The 21,464-nt window shown below is 37.3% G+C and overlaps 1 protein-coding gene across 1 annotated transcript in view; it reads right to left on the reverse strand.

Annotated features, from left to right (window-relative positions):
• Positions 1-10,911, reverse strand: part of GRID2 (glutamate ionotropic receptor delta type subunit 2) — a 690,454-nt gene extending 679,543 nt beyond the window's left edge. Inside the window, exon 1 of the mRNA XM_015562999.1 lies at positions 10,631-10,911. Coding sequence (XP_015418485.1) covers positions 10,631-10,904 — 274 coding nt within the window. The 5' untranslated portion in view covers positions 10,905-10,911. The remainder of the gene's footprint in view (positions 1-10,630) is intronic.
• Positions 10,912-21,464: the final 10,553 nt, after the last annotated feature.

Here is a 21,464-nt window from a genome sequence, read left to right on the forward strand (position 1 = left end):
ACTCTGAACCCAACCAAGGGCTGCACCCAGGGATTGGGCCTGCCCTCTGCCACCTGGGATCAGGACTAAGGCAGCAGGTCATTATCTCCCAAGGGGTCTCAGACTGCGAGAGGGAACAGGCTGGGCTGAGGGACCCTCCTCCCCACCGAGTGCACAAATTTTTGTGCACCGGGCCTCTAGTCCTATATAAAAAAGGGTAATATGAAAATTGACCTTAACAGCAGAACAACTGGTTTCTATGATGCACACTGACCACCAGGGGGTAGACACTCAAGGCAGGAGCTGCCCCCTCCCCCCTCCCCGGTGGTCAGTGCATTTCCAGTTTCCACAGGGGGAGCTCTGCTTAGCCAGAAGCCAGCTCATGGCTGGCCAGTGCAGTAGCGGTGGCAGGAACCTCTCCCACCTCCGTAGCAGCGCTAAGGATGTTCAACTAACAGCTTAGGCCCACTCTCCCTAGGAAGTGGGCCTAAGCCATTAGTCGGCCAACCTCCAAGGGCTCCCAGAAGGATGTCTGACTGCCAACTTAGGCCCAATCCCCCTGCTAGAGGACACAGGCCAGGCTGAGAGGACCCCCCACCCCCCTGAGTGCACAAATTTTCATGCACTGGGTGTCCAGTTATTAATAACAGGACATAACTACTTGTTAAGAGTAACCTCCACCGTCCATTAGGAGAGAATTGCCTGAAATTGAATGATGGCTGGCTACCCAAAAGAGCAAGCATAATGTTTTAGACTCTTGGAATGCAGGAGTTAAACAATAATAACTTTGCTTATTTGAGAATAACATCAAACACCCATGCTATGTGGCAACTGGTAAGTCTGATGTGAGAAGAATCTGAACCTATTAGCTGCTCTGTGGAAAATCATCATTAAAAGAGCATGGGCCTTTGGTTTTGTTAATTCATGAAGATAATCAACCATGGCAATTATTTAACTACATTATCTGTATGCCTATTAGTTAGCAGGAAATGAAAATAAAGGTTACAGAAATAAAAAAGACAATACATGGTGCCTGACCTCAAGGAGCTTCCAGGCCTGTGGGTGTGACTAAGTGCTGTTTATTGATAGCAGAAAATTAAATAGTAGTTTCAGTTTAGTAGTTCCCAGCCATTACTAATTCTATTGACCAGATAATTGTATAACAAGTAGCAGAAAGAAGGTTCATTAACTAAGTTATTAAAAATAAAACTAGGGGAAAAACCAAGAAGACTTTTTTCTATGCACTATAAAGGAATTGTGGTACCAGAATAATGACCTGCTAAAGATGCCCAAGTCTTAATCCCTGGAATCTGAGAATAAACTAGGTTACCTAGCAAAGTGGAGTTAATGCTCCAGATCACGTTAAAGCTCTTTCTCATGTGAGCTTAAGATGGGGTGAGAGTTTGTATTATTTGGATGGGTCTAGTGCAGTGGTTGACAAACTGCGGCTCGGCAAATCGAGACTCACGAGCCATATGCAGCTCTTTAGCCCCTTGAGTGTGGCTCTTCCACAAAATACCGGCTCTTCTACAAAATACTGACTTCTGCGCTGGGCCACGAAGTTTCAGTCGCACTGTATGTGCATGCCCACACGTGGTATTTTGTGGAAGAGCCACACTCAAGGGGCCAAAGAGCCACATGTGGCTCGCGAGCGCAGTTTGCTTACCATGGGTCTAGTGTAATCACAGGGTCTTTAAAATTGGAAGACAGAAGCAGAAGAGGAGAGTCTAAGGAGATCTGACTACTGAAGAATTAGTTGACTTTGGGGAAATTTCAGAGAGAGACAATGTTGCTGGCTTTGAAGATGGGGCTATAGAACTGAAACATATAATATTAGTAACCAATGTTACCCCAATTTAATTTGAAAAAAAGGAAAATAAATACAGGACTATCTAGTAAAAAATTAAATAGGAAACATTTTTATAAAAACATTAATAAACATAAATATTAATATCTTTCCCAATAACTTTTGTTTTCAGTTATTATTTAGTCTACTCTATGGAGGGGATGATAACTGAAAAAGGTAATTATGTGGGGTTTTTTGTTTGTTTTTTTATTTAAAAAACATATTTTATTGATTTTTTTACAGAGAGGAAGGGAGAGGAATAGAGAGCTAGAAACATTGATGAGAAAGAAACATCGATCAGCTGCCTCCTGCACACTCCCTACTGGGTATGTGCCCACAACCAAGGTATATGCCCTTGACCGGAATTGAACCTGGGACCCTTGAGTCCGCAGGCCGACTCTCTATCCACTGAGCCAAACCGGTTAGGGCGGTAATTATGTTTTAATGTGATTAATGTCAATAAAAGAAATGGAACAAAGGAATGAAAGCATAGGATAGTAGCAACTAATCACACCTTATCAGTGCCAAGGGAAAATTATTCAGCTTAATTACCGGGGTTGTTCTGATGAAAGAAAATAAGATGTGCAATATATCAAAGCAGTTTGTAAACTGCAAATTTCTAAGCAATGTATATTTTCATTATCAAGACTTTATTAACCCAGTCAAAAGCCCCATTTTCCCTTAATTTTCTTTTACTATCTTTTACTATATAAAATACAGAAAACACAAGAGAATCTTGAAAAAGACTAAAAGTTGGTCTAGGTAACATCCTCACACCTTTATATTTTCACAATCATTAATATCTCTGACATATTAACTAACCTTTTTAGACCACTTCCATGACAACTCTCCAAGAGGCAGTGGCTGATTGAAGCTCAATAATTTTCTTTATTAAATTGTATAAAATAATGACAATTATGATCACTAATATAAGATTAAATTTAATCTTTATATGAAGAATGGATAAGTTGCAGCACATATTGGAATGTAATGTATAAACACATTTCAGAACTGAGTTCAGAACCAGAAATATTATTCATTCATTGCAAGCCAATAGTCAGCATCCAAATAGATCCCTTTTGGAATCCAGTCTCTGCTTATGATGTGCCAAGCACTGTGAAAGGTACTTGGAAGAGAATGTTGAGCAAGACAAACACAATCCCTGCCCTCAATGAGCTTGCTATCTATACCCGCTGTTGATAACACAGACCCTACTGCAGATAGCAGGATCTTACAATACTACATTCTCCAAACTGTAGTGGCAATTTAACTAAATTTAATGGCATTCAAACAGTAATTCTCAGTCTTATCATTATGTTCAAATACCTCCTTTAAGATATTAAATTTGGTAGAAAAAGAGATTCATCATTAATTATTTGTAAGTTTGATTTTTTTCCCATCTACTCATGTCTTTTCCTCATTTGAGTAGATTAGGTACATTTAATCATTTTGATCACTTAATGCCTTGAAGACCTCATTTGGAGCAAAAGACCTTAGTTCTGTAGTCAGCCAATCTTGGTGTTTCTGAAATTATGACAGAAGGCAGAGTTTTAAAATTAATATTTAAAATCTTGTGACTTTTCTTTCAGATAAAAAGGAATATGTCATACTGCTGGGTACATAAAATACATCACTGAGCAGAATAAATTTTCCCAACATACGAATAGGAAAGCATACTCTGTAAATGTCTTCTTTCCTGAGAAAATAAGGTTTTCTACCATGGATTTAAAAAATTGTTGAGAAGAACCCTTACTTGAAAAGGAACTTGAGACTTTATGGAGTATTTCCTTGCCATATGTAGTGTATTTAGAAAATAACAATAATCTATAATAATAAAAGGGTAATATGCTAATTAGACCAGACATCTTCCAGAGGTCATTCCGGACCTCCTTCCTGATGAATCTGAGGCCAGAGGGAACCCAGCCCGGGTCTGGGTGCCTGCGGGCGGCCCAAGGGAAGCCAGCCTGGACCCCAGTTGCCAGCAGGCGGCCAGAAGAGGGAAATAGCCCGGGTCCTGGGTGCTTGCTGGGAGCTGGAGGAGGGAAGCCTGGGTCCCAGGTGCCTGAGGGAAGCTGGTGCCAGCAGCTGGAGGAAGGAAGGCCTACTCTTGCATGGATTTTCATGCATTGGGCCTCTAGTAAAATATAACATTAGATTTTGAGGTGACACAGTTCAGCAATAGAAGTCCATTACTGAGATTTTCTATTTGGTAAGAATTTTTGGCTTTCACATTAGATCATAGTGTTTCAATATATGCATTATCTTTACAATAATGCTGATCAATATATATATATATATATATATATTTTAAAGAATATTTTTAAAGGACATTTTACTGATGAACAAATCCAAACATATCATTTTTACCTGCTTGACATAATATGCACTAATGCAAAAGAAATAGTTCAGTAAGATGCTTGGATAAATTATATGATTATGGATGCACATAGAAGTAAATGAGAGAACTGAAAGTTGGAATGTGGCCAAATGAGTAATAAATGGCTTTAACATTGTCTAGAGCAGTGGTTCTCAACCTTGGCTGCACATTAGAATCACCTGGGAATCTTTTTAAAATCCTGATTTCTGGCCTCCTCCTCCGGAAAGTCTGTTTGTTTGTTATGGGGTGGGGCCACAACATTAGTAACAAAGAAACAGAATTTCCGGAGGAGGAGGTGACCCAGAAATCAGGATTTTATAAAAAGATTCCCAGGTGATTCTAATGTGCAGCCAAGGTTGAGAACCACTGGTCTAGACAGACAGTTAATAATAAAGTCATTAGATAGTTGAAAATATCTTCAGGGCAATTGTAAATATTTTCAATCAATTAAGAGGAATGTGTCCATTTCATGGGCCTTCATTAAACCTACATCAAAATGTATGGGATATATTTTGTGTTTCCAAGGAATGTAATCATGAAAATACTCGTTCAGTATTCATTTCAAAGGGGCCCATTGTATGGCAATTTAATTATAAGAAAAGGGTGACATACTGAATCCTTAAGGATAGTGCTTAGGTACATCAAATCACTCAACTATGTATTGACCCTTAATATAATATTACTACATCAGTGTTTTTAGATGCAGGGGAGACAATAAGTAAGCCATTTAGTATTACATAAAGTTGAGTTTCTTCTTTTGTGTTTATGTGTATGGGTGCCAAAGTACTGTATTCAGCCAATATATTTATCTATGTACACAAACAAAGGAAGAAACTTGATTATCTACATATGTATATAGTAGTTATTTACTATACTCCAGTAGTAATTCCCATGCCACACTACTTTATTTTATTTACTTTTAGGTCTTTGATTTTCAGAAATTCAGAGTTTAACAAATTAGAGTAGAGATTTACATATGACAAAAAATCTTGTTGTAAAAGGGAAAATACTATACTAAACCTGTAAGGAAAATGTCAAAAGGCTAAGTACATAAAATAAGTTTAAGCTGACCAAACACACATAAACAAATTCAAAATTAACTTAAAAAGTTTGTTTCAAAGGCAATGGTAAAGGTTAAATTATAAAAACATACGTTTATAATTTTAAATATTAAACATTAAACATTTAATATAATTAAATTTGATATTAAATTAAAATATAAAATAAATTAACTTAATACATTTAAATTTAATCTTTAATTTAATTTTTCATAATTTGAGTTAAATAATTTTTATTCCAAGTAAAGTTTCCTTCAAATTGGTAAGGGAAGCCCGTGTGTCCTTATATGCCTACCTTTCACTCAAGGAACCATCATGTGTTTCAGCTGTGACTGAGAGCATGCCATGCCTGGACCAAATTATTTGGCTCAGGGATTATCATAGGAACCAAACAGGGGCTGAGACTTGATATATGAATATATTTCCATATAAATTATATTTGATAAACAGACAAAGAAGGGGAAGAATCATTGTTTAGTATAATAACCTGTAAGGATATGCTGGGAGTAACCAGTGTCATCTGTCTTGCCTAAGAATAAAGCCAATAGTTGAACTGAAGTAGAGATGAAGGTATGTAAGTGGGTATCACACTACTTTCAAGTTCATGTCTCTATGTCATTACCATAACAAACTCCTTAGATCCATTATTATTATTATCCATATTATCCTTCCAGTCTCCATAACTAGATCTATTAAAATGCACCTACCAATATATCCATGCCAATATCAGGCTAGGATCAATATTGTTTCAGACAAAGGAAACGAAAGAACCCAAATAGCTCATTTGATAAAGAGTACTTCAACCTTACTGCTTATATCACTCTAGTAAATCAGTTCTATTCAGTTCTCCCAGGCCTGAAATTCAACTTTTGTCTCATCAATACTTTCAGAACGCTCCTTAGATCCATTATTATTATTATCATCCATATTATCCTTCCAGTCTCCATAACTAGATCCATTAAAATGCACCTACCAATATATCCATGGCAATATCAGGCTGGGATCAATATTGTTTCAAGCAAAGGAAATGAAAGAACCTAAATAGTTCATTTGAAAAAGAGTACTTCAACCTCACTGCTTATATCACCCTAGTAAATCAGTTCTATTCAGTTCTCCCAGGCCTGAAATTCAACTTTTGTCTCATCAATACTTTCAGAACAGAATCCTCCCACTAAAGCAATCTACCTGCTTTGATTCTATTTTAAGGACCACCTGCTCCTATAAGTTTCTGGTTTTTATATATTGTCAGTTCCCTGATTGTGGAATCTAGTCATACACTGGTATATTCAATTAATTACTTGCTTAGACATCTCTGACAGTGAGCCTGCCTAGATTACTGCCAATTGCTTTTAACAACTCTTCCAGAGTATCATATTCCCCCTACTCGACCAAACGTCCTCTCAGAGATTTGGTTAAAAGCTAAGCAAATTAAGAATGATGCAGAATTAAAAGGGTAGGGCAATATAATGAGTAATACAATAAAGAGTTAACATAAAATTTTTAACTTGAAGAAATTATAACGAAACACAGCAAAGTATAAGTGCTTTTATTTTGCTAAAAATTGTACTGGTCTTGCCTCTCGAAGGTTCTAAGTGCATGTGGCAATGAGTAAACTTGTCAGTTCATATTACTGATACTGAAAAATGAGAATAGATAAGGATAAAGAAATTTAGAAAGGTAGAATATCTGAAAAGCACATTATGATGAAAATGGGAAATTGCTCTTGGTATTTAGGTAGTAGATATAGAAGAGAGTAAATTACATAATATAAAATACTTATTCTAGTTTCTGGCAAATAAAATATATAGAGATATTATTTTTAATATTTTTATTGCTGCTAGACTTTCTATTGGATCAGCTATACTTTGTGAAAGCTTGTAGGATTTTGAGAGGCAACAATCAAGTCAAAGTCCACCCATACAGCCTTTGATTACTGCTGCTGAAGTTAGACACTTCTTTTATCACTCACCACTAGGATTTAGTTTGCATCATTCATAATACTTACGTTACTTTCTCTATTAAGAGAGTCATATAAATATTTTACCTCCTATTTTTTTTTAATTGTAAGCTTCTTAAAGGCTAAGACTACATTCTGTAAAACTCTTTTATCTCACATTTTACATTGCTCTAAGCAAATGAGCAACGAACATTTGCTGAATGACACATTTTTAAAAGCTCAACACTTGTTAAACTCTTTCCAAGCCTTTTAGAAAATGTTTTGAATCAATCCATTCAAATAAAGTGTCCACATTTCTTTTCTCTTTTCATGCATTTACTTCGAATCAAAGACTTGATTCTTCTTTGTTAGGGAATTTAAAGTAGACTTTTATACTGTGCCCTTAATCATAATTAACTGTTTTTGAAAAAGTGTTTCTCTAATTAACTGGATATAGAAGCTTAATCATTTTTTTAAAGTGTATTTCTCTAAGCAAAATATATCTTCAATAACATTTGGCTCCAGCAGGCTGCCTGATTCCATCCATAGATGATGCTTAATCCATTCATTAATGAAAGCAATTCCCAATAACCAAGATAAAAGTCAAGTGCAAATCCAATGTTTGAACTTAAAACGAGGGCACTGATGAATGGATATGTAAATAAACATAACCCTCTTCAAGGTACAAGGTATTTGGATAGATTGATGTTTATTTTGGACTCTTGCCCAGTTCTTTACTAGCAAGATTTATTGTAAGTATCAAAGGGAAATTTTCTTTCACTAACAAGAGTATGACTGGAGATAATTTTAAGGATACAAGCAAGGTGATTTTAATAAATTATTAAATTAAATAATAAGTCGGAAGCAAGTTTTTCATCAAAGTAAAGAAAAATGCTTTTTTAACATTGTTATTCCTAAAACCCTGCTTCTGTCAGTGACACTCCTCACTCCCCCAGAGGACAGAGGAGTTTCATCCACGGGCATTAAGGGGACCCAGTCATACACAGAGCTTATAGCATCTTATTTGCTAAAAGGGAAACAGAGGGAAAGAAAATGAGGAATTTCAAATGAATGTAAATGATTCTATGTGACTACAAAGTTAGAGTACATTTGCAAAAATATTTGCCTCATTAATAATAAAAATGTATTATTTTACTTTCCTATTGTAGCCCATGTAGGACTTAGAAACAGGATGACAAAGGATTTCTGCATGGACAGTTATATTAAGGTGTAAAATCCTCATTTCAATGTTATGAAAATGCCTTTATCCAAAAATCACTTTTCTGTTCCGTATCTTACAGGACTATTTTGATAGGACTAACTAAAAAGTCTTTTCTCACCTTAAAGAAAGATCTAGGGTTTAAATTTGTTATTTCAAATTATGTTTCACCAGAGGTCATAAGAATGCTATTTATGGTTATAAAAATCATACATAATCTGATTGGAGAAAACTGACAGACCCCTACTCAGCATATTGGACCCTTTAGTAGAATTTACTATGTTCAGTAAATAATCTTATCCATGAATTTTGAATGTGTGTTCAATCCCTATTTTAACTGATGAATCAATTATTTTTAATTTTCTTTTTGTTTATTTTATTCATTTCGGTCTCTTGATCTTTGTTTGGTGACCCCTAAATAACATGAATTAAGCAACAAAAAGGACAATTTCCGTGCTGGACACAAAGGAGGTGCTTCCGGAGAGTGCCACAGGCTTTTGGCTGAAATCTACCCATCAAGTTTAATGTGACTCTGGCTGCCCAAACCCCAGGCAACCTTTGAATATTTAGGGCTAAATGTAACTACCACTTGCTTTGGTCGCTGGAAGGCCACAGGATCTCTTATTTGTTGCTCCCCAGATTTCTGCCAACCTTTTTATGCTCCGTTCTATTGATGCCTCTTTCTGGCTGAGTCTTGTATATCTGTTTTCCAATATTGTTGACAATGCTGAGTAGGTTAAGACAAGAAAACCATTATTTTTAAAATGTTTATTTATTTGCTAAGGAAAATAAGTTGCACTGTGGGAGGTAAAATTATCTTGCTGTTTTTCTTGTTTGTTTGTTTTATACAACTGTAAAAACTAGACACATCCATAGTGGATGTAAAAATTGTTCTGAGATTCCCTCTTAAGGCAAATATCTGAGGAAACACATATTTCAAAATATATTTTCCTTACCAATCTCTGGTTATCTCTCTCATTTGATTAAATGTAAGTAAAAAGTTCCTAGACAACGCATCTTTGCAAATTATGGTAAATTTATGAAAAAATGTTTTTTGTTTTACCTTGGAAAGTTAAATAAAGAGTCTCATGCTACTCAATATTTTGTGAGACTTCATATTGTAGACAATATGCCATGCTAACTTTCAGTAACATAATTTTAGTGGCCCCCAAAGAGTTAAGTACTCAGTAGTTATTGAAGTCTTCATAAGGGTGTAAGCATGATATGTCAGATTCTTTGGAACCAATAAATAGAAATTAGCATTTTTTCAGTGTTCCAAGATCTGTCCAAAATGGTCTTTATTATTAAACTGGAGGCCCAGTGCACGAAATTCGTGCAGGGCGAGGGGGGGGAGGGTCTCGTCAGCCCAGCCTGTACCCTCTCCAATCCGGGACCCCTTAGCATATGTCTGACTGCCAGTTTAGGCTTGATCCCAGGGATTGAGCCTAAACAGGCAGTTGGACATTCCTCTCACAATCCTGGACCGCTGGCTCCTAATCACTCACCTGCCTGCCTGCCTGGTCATCCCTAACTGCCCCCCCCCCCCCCGGCCTCATCATAGGTAGCCATTTTTTGAGGGCATGAACGTTAATTTGCATATTACTTCTTTATTATATAGGATTATATAGGATAGAGATATAAACATAGTATATCTCTATATAGTATTTTGAAAGGGGAAAATATAGTATTGTCTTTATGACTTCCAATTACTTGAAAAATGAAGATGCATTGGAGTTAGATTTCTTTTGGAAATATGTATTGACAGCATTTGGTATAGGAATTTATATTAAAACTAGAGGCTCAGTGCATAAAATTTGTGCATAGGTAGGGTCCCTAGTGGCTGTCGGCTGCCAGCTGGGGCCTCCCTTCCCTTAACTGCCTGTGGCCACTGCTGGCTGGGGCGGGGCCAGCAAGGGAGAGGGGCCATAGGCGGTTGGCTGGCTAGCCCTACCCCCTGGTCAAACTCCCAGTTGAGGGGACAATTTGCATATTAGGCTTTTATTATATAGTATTTGACTTCAAAGGGTTTTAATAGAAATGATTGAACTTTTCCTTAAAATTTTTGTTGTTGCTGCTAGATTTATTAGAAGAATCTGACAGGACAAAAAAACCACAAATGATAACGAGTAAGCTCCTTAAAATTTTTCAAGATTTAATAAAGTTGCTTGCCATAAAAATATCACTTACAAAACTCACACAAATCGCAAACACTTACCATATTCACTGTCATAGAATATGATGAATTTCTGCCACGCATATTCTGTGATCACTCTCAGGATAACCTCATTTAAGTAGACAGGTGGGCGAACAGAGAGTGTGTAGTCATCATTCCTGTTGCTCCGGGTGAGTCCACAGCCACTCCTTGGGGTCCCAGCTGTTGCTCGCTGGATGAAGAGGTGGGGGATATGCATAGCATCTGCCAAAGACTGGAGGGATCCCGCTGATGTGCAGCCAATGGAGCTGACCAGGGCCAAGATGCCTTGATTCATAAGTTCACAGGCTGCAAAAAAGCATAGTAATATTGGACTGTCAATGAGTTTCATATATTTTCTCTTTCTTTGAGAAGCAGTGAATTAAGCTTATGAGCTATTACACAACTATGTAAAATTTTTTTTAAAGGAACATTCTAACTGAGGAGATCCTCAAATTACAAAATGCTATTGAAATACAGTTTAAAAATTCTGCCCTTTAGTTATTTAGCCTGTGCGAATTACTTAGGTTCTCTTGGTCTCAGTTGCATCATCCATATAGTAAATGAAATAGCATAAACCTTGCAGGATTATTGCCAGGGTTAGATATAGTTCAGTGACTGTTATCTGCCTCTCAGATGATGGGAATTCTATGCTTTTATAATTATTAATGTATATTAGAGAAAAGGTAATGCCTTACTCAATACATGATATAATGTTTTCAAAAAGGAGATAATATGTAAACTGGTGAATGAATGAAGTGGAGTCGGGTGTTGAAGGATTTGAGTAACGATTTCTGGCCATAGAAAACAGAGCCAACTGGGATTTAAAACTTTGATAACACTTTGTCTCTTTTACTAAACTGGAGAATTGACAATGCTTTTGTTCTTTTTCTTAACAAATTAGAAAACACATAGTCACATCAAATACTAAATTTCAGCAACAATATCATTCTGGTTTCCAGCTGAATAATTTCTTATTTCTACTATATGATTTATGGTCTCTGATTTAATTTCATTTTAACCATTCTATATATGAATATATGCTAACTTCAAAAAATATATAAAACTAGAACAAATATAAATTGTAAGTAAATGTAAAGACAAAACATACATGGGAAAAAAAAGAGACAAGAAGTGATATCTCAGAATGCCAATCTTTAAAGTAAAAACATTACAAAGGAAAAATAAAAAAGTAAATAAATACAAAGAAAAGTAATTCAGAAAGAATCAAGACAAAATAAATTCCATTTATAAGATTATTTATTATAATTGGCTCTGTCTTTATTCTAGATTTTAGGCATTCTAATTCATACATTCTAAACATTCAGACTTTAATATAAATTGTTTTAGACAGTTCTTGAAAATTCAAAGGAAGACTGAAATGATAAGTACCTACATGTAATTAATTGGTCAGTTAATGAAAGCTGACAAAGTCTAAGTTTAGAAGTACTATCTTAATGGCATGCATATAAACATCAAACAAATTAATTATGATTAATGGTAAGAAAACTAATATATACAAAATAAATTAAAATTATTAGGGATATAATTTTCAAGGATAAGAGAGGTTATATGATTTTAAATAAATGTGAAAAATAGCACAGAGAGAAATCCTTCTAGAATATAACAGATTGAGGTTAAAGTTTTATTAAAAATCATAGTAGCTACTCATGTCCATGAAATCAGCACAGAAAGCAATACAAATTTATAGTTATTACTTTTAATGAATTTATGCAAAACCACTGGTCACTAGATTGTTTCATTATTTTAGTAAATAATACCATTACTAATTATATAAGCAAGTAGAAATTCACTTTTAGAAAATATTTTGATTAAAATCTTGGATCATTTAGCATTTAAAATAAGAAGAGAACATTATTAATGTATAAACAGTTGAATTCTATTTTTTGGTTACACTAATTAATAGTAATTAAGCTCTGATAGGTTAGGCTCAGTTTGTTAGAGCATCGCCCCATGCACCGAAAGGTTGGGTTTCATTCCCAGTCAGGGCATATACTACAGTTGGGTGCATACCAGAGGCAACTGATCTATATTTCTCTCTATCTCTGAAAAAAAAATCTGCTAAAAAATAAAAATAAATAAATAATTATTAAATAAATGTAACATTTACTATAAATCTACCACAAAAATTATAAAGTTATACATATAAAAGTTTGAGATAAAAACACTGTTTAACATTATATTCTGTCACCTGTAAAAATATATGAAAATTATCTATTTTAATCTTCAGATTTAGAAAGATTAACTCCAGAGTCATATGTTAATCATCATATAGCAGATAAATTTGATGCAGTAGCCTATATAATAAAAGGGTAATGTGCAAATAGACCAAACGGCAGAACGACTGAACAGCAGAATGACCGAACAACCAATCAAAGCGTAATATGCTAATGATATACAGTGGGGCCTTGACTTACGAGTTTAATTCTTTCCGTGACGGAGCTCGTAACTCAAATTACTCATATGTCAAATCTTAAAGTGAACGAGTGAGACACATGATGCTGAGCTGATGTTTTGGCATTCACTGTGACGTTCGCTGCACCAACTAGCGGTGAGGTATCTGAAGCTGGCTCATAACCCGAATTTGAGCTCCCAATTCAAAGCAAAGAATCAGCCAAGGGACGGCTCGTATCTCGAAAAATTCGTTAGTCGGGACACTCGTAAGTCAAGGCCCCATTGAACTAAGACTGCTCAACTGCTCACTATGACATGCACTGACCACCAGGGGGCAGATAGTCAACTGATCAACCAGTCGCTATGATGTGCACTGACCACCAGGTGGTAGATGCTTCGACCGGCAGGTTAGTTTGTTGCTGGGGTCTGGCTGATCAGGACTGAGTAAGATGGGCTGGTCATTCCCTGGAGCCCTCCTGTACCCCACCCCCCGGCCCGATAGTGCACCATTGGGGTCCCTCAGCCTGGCCTGCGCCCTCTTGCAATCTCAGACCCCTCAGGGGATGTAAGAGAGCCAGTTTCAGCTCTATCCCGCAGGCCACCCCCTTGGGAGGGAGCCAATGGAGGGCTCATGGCTGGTGAACACTGCTGCGGCAGCACGAGCCTCTCCCAGTTGGGACTGATTAGGCACGAACCCAAGGCAGGCACGGTGGGGCCAAGATAAATGGGAGCAGCAGGTGGGAGCTGCAGGCTGCATTGGACTGTGGGTTTCGGCTTGATCCCTGAAGGCCACCCAGAGGGACCCCACCTGTGCACAAATTTGTGCACCAGGCCTCTAGTATAATCTATAATTCCCTTCAATCAATTATGTTACTTCCTGTTAACCTCTGTGAATAAAGAGCACAAACAACACACATACTAGAAAGAGTTACTACTATATAAGAAAATGTATTATTTTTTGATTATCTAGTATTTTATATTATTCATCCCAGTACATACATTAGCAAAAATAACTACATTTTCCCTATACAACCAAAATAGGAGCCATTAAAAATTACAATCAGAGAACCATATAATGTTATATCTGAAAGGGAATTCAGAGATTATGTAGTCTAGGGATGCAAAATCAGCTTTATCTCCTATACCAGTGGTCGGCAAACTGTGGCTCATGAGGCACATGTGGCTCTTTGACCACTTGAGTGTGGCTCTTCCACAAAATACCGACTTCTGCGCATGGGCCACGAAGTTTTAATCACACTGTACATGTGCGCCTGCACGTAGTATTTTGTGAAAGAGCCACACTCAAGGGGCCAAAGAACCGCATGTGGCTCGTGAGCCGCAGTTTGCTGACCACTGTCATATACCAACCATAATTGTTGAGTAAGTTGCCATTCTGGGACAATATTTTGAGAAAAATTCTGAGACGTAATAAAAAAAATTACCAAAATCATTCTGTTAAGTTTCTCAGAGGAAAAGAAGAGGGGAGGAGAGTGGTCATACACAGCCATTTCTCTTATACTGCTCTACCTGCTAATGATTTTGGCTGTCAAAAGCACACCTTTTCCTAATAAATAAATAAATAAATATATAACTAACTAACTAACTAAATAAATAAAAGAATGCTCTGTTCTCTAACTCATTGTCCAATATCCATTTCACCATAGTAAGGACATGTTATTTGTAACCTTATGGCAAAGAAAAGATAGACAGAGCTGTCCACAGGGGAAAGTTCAATTGAAGATTGTCTCTTGTCAGGTTTGGTGAAATAGGTAGTCCCACTAAAGAGAAAGGGAGAACTCACTCACATGCAGAGAATGGATTGTGACTCCTTGACCCAAAAACACAACCCCAGCTGGACATATATAGGAAAGGTCCTGCAAGGCAACCTACCAAGTCAATATTTGATGTCCACTTTGCCTCATTTTACCAATAAAAAATTTTGGTTTAAGGAGAGAACACCAATTGTTTTGCCCTGGACATTGACCTTCCATAGGGTCCTATATAAAGTTTAGTATAAAATAGAGACTACAACTAGTGCCAGCAGAAGAGAGATTTGAGAAAACAAAGAGCCCCAGCAAGAACAGAAACAGAGCTTAGTGAAGGAGCCTACCATTTGCTACAAGAATTTCATGTCTTGACTGTTAGAACACCACATTATTTAGTTTTAGTTCCATACAATGCATACTTTATTTCATTAAAAGGAGTGTGAAACTAAATTTGCAAGAGAACACTGTTTTGTGGGCATCTTCACGTTTTAATTAGAAGAATTCAAGCCAAGGACTTCTCAATAACATATTTCTTTCACGCTTTTATTTCAAGCCCTGTGATTTACTTATATTATGTATGCATGTACGCACGCACCTCCAAACATATAGAGCATATTGAGCAGCTGCTTGTTTTGCGACTCCAGCTGCTTCGAGACTTTAACACTATCAGAGATGTTAGATTCTCCACTAATTGCTGAAAGCTCACTTTCCTCTTCTTTCTCTCTCTCTTTTATTTTCCCCTCTTCCTCTTAATTGCAATGATCAAAACTTTCTCCCTTTTTGGTCACTTAGCAGTTATGGAAATGAAGTTCTCTGTATAAATGCACACTTTTAAGTTAAATGATACATACGTTATCTTAATTTGCTAGTAGGTATAAGGTATAGGTAAAGAAGAAACACAGTTAATAAGAATTATAGTACCTCCCAAAAGGATTCTTATCTTGTCCTCCCATAATAATCAACGAAGAAGACTCCATTTTTTCAAGTTTCTCCAACTCAAATGCAGCATACCATATTTCCAGAATTCTAAAACATTTATAGTTTCTTTTATCACATGAGGACATATTTTAACTAGCTCAATGTATTTCATATGATGGATTACTTTTCTTGAAAAATTCATTAATCAATATTGACCTTTACAATGAGTGAGCTCTTTTAACTGAGAACATAAGGTAACCTTCCGTGGCAGATGCGGAGGATTTATAAAATTTTTGAATAGCTGAATTGAATTTAACCTTTTTTTTTTTTGCTATTTAATCCAATAATGAGTCACAAGCATAGTATTTACAATTGCTTTTTTCCTTTTCCATTCACCAAAAAGCACCTGACATTTGCTTTTCTACTTGTAAGAATATAGTGACACAAAACATTTTCAGCCTATCAGACATTTAGCCTTCTTTGCAAATAGCATTCTTGGCAACCAGCTGAGAAGTGGGATATGAAAGGTAGGATTAATTTGACACATTATCAATGTTGTTTGCCAAAAATATAATCATTTGGGACGAATTCTTCTAAATAAAGATGGTCTTTATATATAGATAGTGTTACAAGGTCCAATTTAATCATAATTATCTACTTAGAAAGTGAGAAAACTGAAAAATATTCATTTGATCATAACTGAAAAGCATTAAGACTTAATTTTCTTTTATAATGAATATGGATGGCTAAAATGGTTGATTACCAGCCATCAAATGAACTGAATAATTTTGTCAACTATTTTTCAGTCATCTGAAAAAACCAGCATGAACCCTTTGTTATGATTTGTGACCTAAGCCTGAGGTGAATTAAACATTTAACCTAGCACCTATTACAAGTCACTTTATTTTCCCACTTACAAAAAGCTATTATTATTCTCATTTTCAAGTCAGGAAGCTGGCTCAGTGAAGTTAAATGTATTGTCCAAATTCATACCATTAGTAAATGACAGACTTGGGATTCAAACTTGGCACAGATTTCAATGACTGGGCCGCAGAGAACTGAAAAATCATTGCTTTTAAACACAGAGGTCCGTATAAAAATGAAGTCACTTAACTCTTTCTTAATACAAGATTCATAAATCCAGCCTCCTGGATATAAAAGAGAAAAGGATAATAATACTTTTGATATCATTATTTCTCTTTTCTTTGGGGCTTGGGTTTAAGGTATTACTTTTCTACAGTTTCAGCTCCAAATATAAAGAATATATACAGAGAAAATTATCAAGCATGCAAACAGTAACTGAGAAGAATCTGCAAAGTACTTAGAACACTTACAATGAAGCCCTAAAGGGGCTCTACCGACAATGATGTGATAAAAATGATAAAATAATGACTAAATGTTAGTATGTTTTCATATAGTGGTTTATAATTTGCAAAATGTGTTTATATGCATTTTGCAGCATGACTATATTAGAGAAATTCCCATCCTCATTTACAGAACACTAAATTTTGGCCCCTTTTTACATTCCCAATAAGTAGTGAAGATAAGGCTGGAATACAGATTATATGATATTTACTTTAGATCTTTCAATTATTTATTTCTATAATAATAACAGCATAATATGCTAATTAGAATGGATGGCCGAACAGCAGAACGACCTTCCAGATGAACTTCTGGATGAAGCCAGGGCTGTGAGGGCTGAGCACCCCTAACAGGAATTTCGTGTATCAGAACTCTAGTATATATATAAAACCCTAAGCAATCTGTGGACCTTTTGCCCGATAGCTATGATGCACACTGACCACGAGGGGGTAAGATATTCAATGCAGGAGCTGCCCCTTGGTGGTCAGTGTGCTCCCACAGTGGAAGTGCCACTCAGCTGACGGGGCTCATTTCCAATTTTTTATTGCTACAACACAGAAATACGTTAGATTATCACACATTGATTTTATATTATAAAATATTATTAAGCTCACTTGTTAGTACTAGTTTCCTTTTTGATAGATTCTATTTTCTACATAGGCTCACATCATCTTCAAATAAGTCACTTTTACTTCTTCCTTTCCAGTTTGTGTACCTTATGTTCTTTTCATGCCTTATTGCACTGGCTAGTACCAGTCCAATGTTGACTACACATGGCAATAGCGGCCATCATTCCTTTATTCCTGATTTTAGGGGGAAAACATTCAATCATTTACAATTATTTGACAATCTTATAGGTTACAATAAGATGACCTATAAGATTTTTTTAACCAGGTTGTCTACGAAATTGAGGAAGTTCCATTTTATTCCTAGTTTGCTGAGAGTTTTGTTGTTGTTGTTGTTGGTGGTGGTGGTGGTGTGTGTGTGTGTGTGTTTTAATTAGAAATGGAGGTTGGATTTTTGTCAAAAGCTTTTTCTGTGACTATTGAGATGAAAACATGGCTTTCTATTTTCTGTCTCCTAATATGGATAATTACATTGTTTGATTTCTGAATGTTAAACCATCCTTGAAAGGACTATGCTAGCCTCAATAAATAAGGTGGAATATAGTCATATCTATTAAGTTTTCTGAAAGAGTTTGTGTACAATTAGTGTTTATTACTTCTTCCTTAAATACAATATTTGGTAGAACTCACCAGTAAAACTTTCTGGTAGGAAAGTTTCATTTGTGAGAAAAATTTTAATCATAATTTTGTTTTGAAAAATAGATATGTAAAATCTAATGCATAAGATAAACTAACAAGGAAAAGGGAGCAGACTCAAGGATCCAGAGAATAGACAGCTCTCAGGGGAGGGGGCTTGGGGACTGGCTAAGAAGGATAAAGGGATTAATCAAAGAAAAATAAAAGAAAGGCTTATGGATACAGACAACAGTATGTTGACTGCCAGAGAAAACAGGGTGTGGGGAGAGGTAGAAGTTTAAGGGGGGATAAATGGTGAAGGAAGGAGACTTGATAGGGTGGTAAACACACAATACAATATGGAGATGAATTATTGTAGAATTGTATACCTGAAACCTATACAGTTTTACTAGCCAATGTCACCCCAATAAATTCAATTAAAATTTCAATTAAAAATAAGTCTACTGCAAGGGGAACATATATATTAAAATATCCAGCTTATTTATTTCCTATTGAGTGAATTTTGGTAGTTTGTATCTTTCCAGCAATTTGTCCTTTAACTTAAGTTGCCAGATTTAATGATATAAAGATGTTTATAATAATCCCTTGTAATGCTTTTAATGTCTGTAGACTTTGTAGTAATGTTGCCTCTCTCATTCCTAATATTGGTCATTTGAATCATCTCTTTTTTGTTCCTGATCAGTCTGGCTAGAGGCTTATCAATTTTATTCATTTTCTACAAGAAACAGCTTTTGTTTGCATTGATTTTCTTAATTGCTTTTTTGTTTTCTATCTCCTAGATGTCTACTCTGATCTTTATAATTTCCTTCTAATTAATTTGAATTTAGTTTGCTCTTCTTTTTCTAGGGCAGAAGATGTGATCATCAATTTTAGTCCTTTTTTATTTCTAATATAGCTATTCAGTCCTATCAATTTTTATTTATGACTGTTTTAGTTTACCTTCTTTCTGCTAAATTTCACCCATTATTCATTCATGTGACTCATCTTTCCTGCTAACATATTTAACTATAATTATGTTTTTATTTTCTGTTTGATAGTTCTAACATCGGGAAATATAGCTCAGGCTTTTTCTGTTGCTCACGTTACTTTCTGAAAATGGATTTATTTTTCTCAAGTTTTTGTGTGTATCTCATAGTTTTAGATGGATTGCTGGGCAGCAAATGTTGAGGTAAATAGTATCAGTGCACTCCTTCTGTCAGGCTGTTGGTGTGTGGATGATTCGATCTAGTCAGGAAATGATCTGGATATGTTTTTTTGTTGTTGTTATCATCACTCCGCACAGTGCTCCACAAGCTTCCAATTCCTCTAGCATCAGGTTGATGTTACTTTATGCTGAGAATGGGGCCTGGATTGCCAGAAGGTTTTCTTCAGTGTTCCTCTCCCTCTCTTAGCTGCACCTCAGTGATGATCCCTCTGTGTCCTGGATCCATCCACTGAGGTAAACTCCTGTGTGTTACTGGGCACTAGGCTCCTTGCTGTCCTGGTCCAGCCTCAGTCTCAGGCAGACCCTGTGCAACTAGGCCTTGAAGGTGGGCCTTTCTCAATATTGCTGCCCTCATCTCTGTGATTGCCAACACTACCTTTTATCTTTGGTGATTGATGGGTCAGGAGAGACATGCCTGTCTCCCAGAATTAGTATGTCACTGCTTGATATTTGTGAAAGATCCTTGGCCCAAGACCCAAGATGGTTTCCTACTTGCCTTCCATTGGTAAAGGCTTTTAAAAAAAAATTTGTTATTGATTTCAGAGAGGAAGAAAGAGGGAGAGGAGACTGAAACATCAATGATAAGAATCATTGATTGGCTGCCTTCTGCATGCCCCCTACTGGGGACCCAGCGGGCAAGTGCCCTTGACTGGAATCCAACCGGGACTCTTCAATCCCTAGGCCAACCAGCCGTGGGCAAACTACGGCCCGCGGGCCGGATCCAGCCCGTTTGAAATGAATAAAACTATTGAAAAAAAAAAAGACTGCACCCTTTTATGTAATGATGTTTACTTTGAATTTATACTAGTTCACACAAACACTTCATCCATGCTTTTGTTCCGGCCCTCCGGTCCAGTTTAAGAACCCATTGTGGCCCTCGAGTCAAAAAGTTTGCCCACCCCTGCGTCTATCCACTGGGCAAAACCAGCCAGGGCATTGGTAAAGGCTTTGGCTTTGACCCTTTCACCAGCAGCAATAGATCTTTGCAAGATCCACATGTGGGTAAAAGGGTTATTTGCTCCTCCCCCAGCACTTGAACTTCTTCCCTTTGGCTCTTCCCAGGAGGGCGCTCACCAAGGAGGCTCTACTCAGTTCCAGTCCAATGATGAGAGGCCAGATGAGTCTGAATCCGGCATCTCCTAGGCTCCCCTAGAGCCGGAGAGGAACAGGGACCTCAAGGCCTAACTGCAGAAGCTGAATATCACAGCAGGCAAGCCCACCATAGGAACTTCAGAATGTATTTTGTTTCAAGAAAAATGTTCCCAGCATCAGCAGACACACTGGGGCAGAAGGGCCCCTGGAGCTCAGCAGGCTCCGCCCCTGCTGCCTGGTCGCCCCAGCACTAGGGAAAGGCCTGCACTCACGTTCCACATTCCCTGCTGTGAGAGAGCGCAACAGCTCCTATCCACTCTGTCTGGAGAGGGGAGGACCAAACTCTGCCTGAATGTCCTCCTGCGCCAACCCGAGGATGGCGGGGAGCGGGCTGCGCTGGAGATGGACCACCTGTGGCAGGAGGAGGGCCAGCTCAGCGCGGTGTGGATGGTTTGGTGACCCCAGAACGCAGGTTCCCAGGACAGCCAGGCTCCTGCTGCAGGGAAAAGACCCTGTGATTCACTGTCAGCGACAGCAAGGCCACTGAGGGTCGAAGTGCCACCCGGGATCAAGGTGCCTGTCAGGGGCCCGGCAGGCAGGCAGCCGGCCGGGTGCTGCTCAAGGCTGCCTTGGTCAGGATCAGGCTGAGCTGTGATCCCCAGACATGCAGGATGGTGAGGACTCCTGCTGAGCCCAGAGCCCAGAAATCTGGAATACTTGCTGCAAGGGGCCGCCCTCTGTGTGCAGGGCAGGTACCTGGCACCACCTTCTTGTCCTGTGTCACTCTCAGTGACCTGTGGGACAAAGGCTGGCCTCCCGGGAGCAGGTTTGAAGACTCT

This window comes from Myotis davidii, unplaced genomic scaffold (assembly GCF_000327345.1).
Source record: "Myotis davidii unplaced genomic scaffold, ASM32734v1 scaffold958, whole genome shotgun sequence".
Lineage (NCBI taxonomy): Eukaryota > Metazoa > Chordata > Mammalia > Chiroptera > Vespertilionidae > Myotis > Myotis davidii.